This window comes from Haliotis rubra, unplaced genomic scaffold (genome assembly GCF_003918875.1).
Source record: "Haliotis rubra isolate DU_JTF1 unplaced genomic scaffold, ASM391887v1 Scf461, whole genome shotgun sequence".
Classification (NCBI taxonomy): Eukaryota; Metazoa; Mollusca; class Gastropoda; order Lepetellida; family Haliotidae; genus Haliotis; species Haliotis rubra.
The window spans coordinates 2884-10036 of record NW_025767148.1 but is presented as its reverse complement, the minus strand read 5'-3'; the positions used below and the strand labels follow the sequence as shown (position 1 = coordinate 10036).

The 7153-nt window shown below is 39.2% G+C and overlaps 1 protein-coding gene across 1 annotated transcript; it reads right to left on the bottom strand.

The window, feature by feature from the left end:
* Window positions 1–2599: 2599 nt before the first annotated feature.
* LOC124290311 (cartilage matrix protein-like) lies at window positions 2600–5819 on the bottom strand. The gene is made up of 2 exons (XM_046727024.1): window positions 5654–5819; window positions 2600–3213 (listed from the first exon to the last, which is right to left on the bottom strand). The coding sequence occupies exons 1-2, from the start codon at window positions 5802–5804 to the stop codon at window positions 2633–2635; spliced, it is 732 nt and encodes a 243-aa protein (XP_046582980.1). The 5' UTR covers window positions 5805–5819; the 3' UTR covers window positions 2600–2632.
* Window positions 5820–7153: the final 1334 nt, after the last annotated feature.

The window sequence follows — 7153 nt, the reverse complement described above, 5'->3', positions numbered from 1 at the left end:
CCGATCTAAACTTGATTACGGCTCCATCATTTATGGTGGGGCTTGTAAAAGCAATTTAAAATTACTAGACTGTATTCATCATCAAGGCATCAGGCTTTGCCTTGGAGCATTTAGAACTTCGCCGATCAATAGTTTATATGTGGAGGCTGATGAGCCCTCACTTAAACAACGTCGCATTCAATTAGCTTTGCAGTATATATCACTAAATTACGTTCTGTGGAATCCAATCCAGCGTATGATTGTGTTTTCCATCATCTTTATAAAGAACTGTACACAAAGAAACCTTCTCTTGTCCAACCCCTTGGAATACGTAAACAAAGTGATGTTTCTGCAGCTAACATTAATCTGGACAATATAGCCCCTACTCAACTTCTGTCTTCCCCACCATGGCAGCTTGTAAAACCAGAAGTGGATTTAACATTAACTAAACAAAACAAAATCAGAAACAAATCAACTTATGTATCAGCAAGAATATAACCACCTAAGAAACACATATGATACTTACAAAGTTATATTTACAGACGGATCCAAGGATGGCGGGGCTGTTGCCAGTGCCACTGTCATTGATCCAGGATTCTCTCATCCAGAATACCTGCTCACTGTTCCATTTTACTGCGGAAGCATATGCCATTTTTAATAGCTTTAAAATATTTAAAAAGTCAATCACAGTCTAACCAGTATATAATATTTTTCTGATTCTCTTTCGTGTCTTGAAGCCATAAATAACATGGCATATGAACATCCACTTTTAACTGCAATTATTGAATTGCATAATGAACTTGTTTCTGGTCAATATGACATCGTCGTCTGTTGGATACCAAGCCATGTTGGAATTCATGGTAACACAATGGCAGATACAACTGCCAAAGCAGCACTCGACAAATCTGAGACACCACTTCAGATCCTATACAGCGATATGAAACCTATCATAAGGTGCTATATCAGAGATACCATGCAAAAGCAGTGGACACCCAAGTAGGTATCAATAAATTACATGCAATAAAACCAAATATCGGTTACACCTACTTGGGCTGTCAGTCCAGATTTGATGAGTTCATATTACGACGATGTCGTATTGGCCACAGCAGATATACAAATGAATATTTATTGAAAGGGGAAGATCCTCCGTTTTGTATCCCTTTGTGATGAGATTAATCACGGTCAAGCACGTTTTTGCTTTGACTGTGTGGAATTTTCTCTCATAAGGGATACATATTACCAAGTTTCACATCTAAAGTGTCTTTTTAACACAATCAATTCTCATTTAATTACAGGTTTTTTAAAAGAGATAGGATTGTTCAGTAGTTTTTGAATGGATATGTTTTAACTGAGGTTGATGTAATCAAAAACTGTGATTATATTGCTCTTTATTGGGGTTGAAGAATTGTAAAAAGATCGTCCCCTTATGGTTGCATAATAGTATTATAGTACATTGCAGACAACCGGAATGTTCTTGCTTCAATTGTATTGTTTTAATGTCTGGCTAGCACTGTTTATAACTACCAGTGGCTGAAGTGACGGTGTAAATCCTGCTGGGGATTCATGCAGGAAGCTGAAGTGCTGTAAGTCCCCATGAACCCCAGTAAGGTGGCCTAGCTTTGGTTGTTGGTGGTCCATAGCCCGTGTTTTAATGTTAATATATGTCACATCGAGTTGCATTTTAGAATTGGAAATAATTAGATTTTTATACTTGCATTCTGTGATACGTTGCTAACGTTTTACTGTCCTTCGTAACAGATATTTATCAAATATACTAACTTTGTTCTCGTCACTATATGGCTCAAATATTGCCGATATGACGTTAAATTTTAACTCACTCACTCATTCTTGCAACTGAATGCAACACACAATACTGCAGAGGTTTCTGATCATTATGTTGGACCATCCCGGCTGTGATCCAAATGACGTTGTTGAAGCAGTTCGCAGATGGACTTACCAGGGCCAGACCACAGATCACAGACCCGTGAAGGTCAGGTTAGAATACTGCTCTTCAGTATCCCATGCTTGTCGTAAGAGGCGACTAACGGCATCGGTAGGTCATCTTCGCTGACTTGGTTGACACATTTCATCGGTTCCCAACTGCGCAAATCGATGCTCATGCTGTTGATAAGTGGATTGTCTGGCCAGACTCGATTATTTACAGACCACCACCATATAGTTGGAATTTTGCTGAGTGTGGCGTAAAACTAAACTCACTCACTCACTATAGACGATCCAGTGATCAACAGCATGAACAACAATCTACACAATTTGGCGACACGATGACATGTGCCAAGCAAGACAGCAAGCCTGACCATCCGATGCCGTTATTCGCCTCTTATTGATCAGGTTTCAAAACTTTTAAAGCCCAAGATCAAGATCTCGCACTTTTTTTCGTAACATTCGTACCTCCTATACTGTAACATATGAGATACGAATGCTACGAGAAAAGTTACGAGATCTTAGGCTTACGAGAGCTTTGTGAAACGGGGCCCTGTTTGTGCGGTTTGGCACGTCCATGCAAATCCATGGTTTAAGCAATGCCATTCTGGCTTGGAAATGGCGTTAATGTCTTTACTTCTGAGACAGAAGTGATCTTTAAATGATAACAAAACTTCTGTTATGGCTTACATGAGGTTTATTCTCGGAACTCTCAGATCATGGTCAATCCGCACCTCTCATAGATGGTTTTCTCCTTGATTTTATCAAGGGCCAGAGGATTGCTTAAAAGGAAGACATGGTCTTTATAGGGAGGAGACGGAACCATGCTTATGGTAGCATTGTTTACTCCTGCGGTCATGAGAACAACAAAGACAGTTGCCTCTGCATGAAGACTTTCAATGTTCTTGGAAATGACAGACGATTTACCACTTTGGCCATCCGTAAATAGGATTACTACATTTTCAGCATCAGGGCGGTCGCCATTGCTCTCGACAAACACATCAGATACAGCCATATTGATAGCATCACCAAGGAACGTCGAACCGCCTTCATTTTGGGGAACGCTAACTGCTTGAACAGCAGCTGTTTTGTTGTCCCGGTATGACTTGAGTGGAAACACCAACTTTGCCTTTCCTGCAAAGGTCATCAGAGCCACATTTACGGTTTCGGACACGATGTGAGAAGCACTGACCAATTCAACTTCAAAGTCCTTTATTTTCTTGTAATTTTCTTCCCCGATTGATGTAGAAACATCTTCTATGAGAAGAATGTCGAGACTCTTTTGTTCACATTCTGAAAAATAAAAGCGTGTTATCTGAGTAGGTGCTTAAGCATGTGTCATGAACATAATTATTGCTTGTACAACCAATTAAGGTGGAACATCAGCGAGTACAAGTCAGTTGATTCTATTTTATGCCACAGCACGTCAATGCGTAAATGAGCAAATTAAGGCCAGGCAGAAATTTCTTGATCGCAGACTTATGGTCTACGTCGCTGAGGTAGGCATAGTATTGCAAACTATGAGTCAGGTCCCAATTTTGAACAACGTGACCCTTAGAAGTGAGTCTCGAATGATGTCCAGTAAGTTGATAATATTACAGCCTGCCATCATAGTTGGCGAGTGGTGAGTGAGTGAGTTTAGTTTTCTGTCTCTTTTAGCAATATCAATGCGGGGAAACCAGAAATGGGATTCACACATTGGGCCCGTGTGGGGAATCGAACCCGGGTCTTCGGCGTGACAATCGAACGCTTTAATCACACAACGGTACCCCATCGCCTCAATTTGGTAGTAATTCGTGAAGTGATACGATCTCAGCTATTTAGCATCATTTAGACACCAAGAAGCCTTACTGTCAAATCAGTAGTCATATCAAATCTGTAATTTGGGATTCGAACATGCTAAGATGACATTTTGTTATTGTTTGACGTGTACAGGCGTGTCCAAATAGCTTCATCAAGGACAGAAGAGAGAGCATACCTAAACTCATCCGTAAACCGAATTTGGACATGGACGCGTAAAGACGTTTGGTACAATACAGCATGTTTTTTTTTTCTCGAAAGATTTCAAAGAGAGTCAAATGTTTGTGATCGTAGGTGCAACGTTTAAGGTCTCAGTTCTGTTTAGTAGACACGTCGGTAAGTTTACTTTATTTAATGTGTAAAGACGTTTGGTACAATATAGGAACTTGTTTCTTGGAATACTTTATTGCGTCAAATGTTTGTGATCGTTGGTGCAACGTTTAAGGCCTCAGTTCTGTTTAGTAGATACGTTGGTAAGTTTACCTTATTTGATGCATCAGTGGCAAGGGTGATGTCAGAAGCAACTACCCAGTTTGATCACATCATATATATATATTTTCTATTTTGCAATTAACAAATTACCCCAATTATACGTAAGTCCCAAAAACCTTCAAAGTACATTTCAACCTACCAGAATTTCTAAACGTAGCATTTGTGTGATTTAAAGTTATCGCATAACTTTTTTACAATCGCTAGCGTCTGAGGGGATGGTGTAAATCCAGCAGGTGGCAAGGTACTGTAGGTTCTGGTGCTGGTGATCTATAGCCCGTTTTAATTGTATTGTCCTAATTTGAAATCCAGTTTTAGAGATAGATGCTAGTTTTATATTTTGTGTCTGTGATAGTCTAGTTGTTCTACTGTTTTTGACGACAGGTTTTATAATATATACATATTGTTTATAAATGTCCAATTTTTCCTCGTCACGATATGGCTGAAAAATTGCCGATGTGACGTTAAGTCTTTACTCACTCACTCACTCACTCACTCACTGACTTACCCCAATTTCCTTTCCTCTGGAGTGCTGGGCGATGTGTGTGTGTGTGTGTGTGGTTAACATTTGGGGAAAGGTTCGTTCACGAACACCTTTCCGCGAACACCTGGCACGATCACTATACAAAATTGATTTATATACCCATGTTCACACAATTAAATCAAAACAGGGGACGAATCGAAGAAGAAAGAGCTTCTATGTTATTCCGGATATTGCAAATCTAACATACTACTTTGGCATACGATGAACACAAAAGCAATAAAAAACTGTCCTTATAGATTTCAGAATAAAAAAAACTTTCTTTGGAAAATACATGTATTCACCCTATGTGTACACAGACCGGATTATTGTTCGAGGTTTTGTGATACAAAACAATAATTCAAAATACTGTGATATTAGCTACTTGTGGCAGTTCATGCTACCTAATACAACCCTATTTTCCCCAACGTTTTGGACTGTTTATCTGCCCTCCTTCAGTTGGACGTTGACGAAGAGCTATTTTTTTCACTAGTCTACATTGCAATCCCTCCGGTCATTATTAGAACACAGGAAGCACATGTACTGTAAGCCCCCATGGTCCCTAGTATGGTGATCTACCTTCAGTTGTTGGCAATCTATAGCCTGTTTTTATATTGTATTGTCATCTAAAGTTAAACTGTTTTAGATTTGATTACTAGTTTTAAATTCATATCTGTGATAATGTAGTTATTTTACTGTCCTTCGTTGACAGGTTTTTATAACTTACCCTTGATTACTATGTATAACAATTAATTGTTCTCGTCACGATATGGCTGAAATATTGCCAATGTGAAGATACATTTTAATTCTCACTCATTATTAGAACATGACCTATCGCTGACTGTCAACATCAGTAGTCGCATACGGTACTACTGTTCACGATGCTGCTTGATGAGTCATACAAATGCACCAAATGTCGGTTACCTTTTTCACAAGATAGTCCCTGGAATCCGACCTTACATCTACAACGGAAGCCGTTTGTACCGGAAGCCTTCTCACATGTCCTTCCATTGATACATGGTGAGCTGAGGCATGGGTCTGTGGCTAAACAAGTAGATACAGAAAGTATAAACATACAGATTAACGTATTTTGTATCTATTATCATCCCCCGCCGCGCGTTTAGCGCGAAGCGGGAGATATAGTATTAGGCTCCGTCCGTCCGTCCGTCCGTCCATACGTACGAATTGGAATTTCTTAAGAACCTTTCACGAGATTCTTTTCATATCTGGTACTTAGGTTCATCACAGTATAAAAAAGGTCCTAGTCATTTCAAGGTCACAAGGGGACTTAAACCTTTTACCCTTGTCAGCAAAATATCTCAAGTACCATTCACTGGACTTTCTGTATATTCAACACCAAGCTTTATCGAGTGAAGGCCCAGAGCTCAGTCGATTTTGGTGACCTTCACATAATTTTCAAGGTCACCGTGACACTTCGATGATTTCAGCATGTTAACCTGCATTATTAGCTTGTCAGCGAGATACCTCAAGAACCATTCACTCGACTTCTTCATATTTGACACCAAACTTTATCAAGGGAAGGCCCAGAGCCCAGTTGATTTTTGTGACCTTCACGTTATTTTAAAGATCACGGCGACACTTTGAAGATTTCAGCATGTTAAGCTTGTCAGTGAGATACCTCAAGTACCATTCACTTCATCAAGGGAAGGCGCCGGGCCCAGTTGATATTGGTGACCTTCACATAATTTTCAAGGTCACGGTGACACTTTGAAGATTTCAGCATGTTACATTGCATGTTAAGATTTTCTACATAGACTTTCACGACTTCTGTTTATTACTATTTTGGCATGTTTCATACACCATGACATTCATGTCAAGGTCAAAGTGAGTCTTGAAAATATTTGTGTGTTTGAACAACTACACAGCATTTAATTTCATCTTAAACTACGACCTTCACTTTTATTACTTTTTTAGTTTGATTTGATAATTTGCTGCGGGGATTTGTGTCACCTTAGTGACAGTGCTTGTACATTATTTGCCCTTCCTTGAGCGCTGCACTGAGAAATATCTCAACTTTAAAGAACGAGGCATTCAACCAAGAAAAATCATTGATTCAGGATTACCAACCATCAGTGTCTTCAATAAATATATCTTAAAAAAATACAGGTATCTTTACTTCAAGACAGTACATGGAGTACAATGATTCCTTCCACACCATTCTCAAACCTATGAAGCCAGAACTACAACGAAATGTTTTCACAACATGAGCTCTGTAATGTCCTTTTGAGCAAGCTCATGATACAGCAACAGGGGCTATTAATATACAACATAAAGCTCTTGAAGCATTTACCCGAATCATGTCTGAAATTTAATACCATAGTATCTGAACAGTATTTCGTTTCATATTTCCTTGATCTTGAGAAAACATACAATGCTGCTTGGAAGCAGGGAATTTCAATTGAT

Bases quoted from the DNA above. Each gene is read 5' to 3' on its own strand.
- LOC124290311 (XM_046727024.1), bottom strand. From the start codon at position 5,804: ATGTTTATACTTTCTGTATCTACTTGTTTAGCCACAGACCCATGCCTC. The intron at 3,214-5,653 runs GTAACCGACATT...TTTATTTTTCAG, and splicing joins GGGACTATCTTGTGAAAAAG to AATGTGAACAAAAGAGTCTC.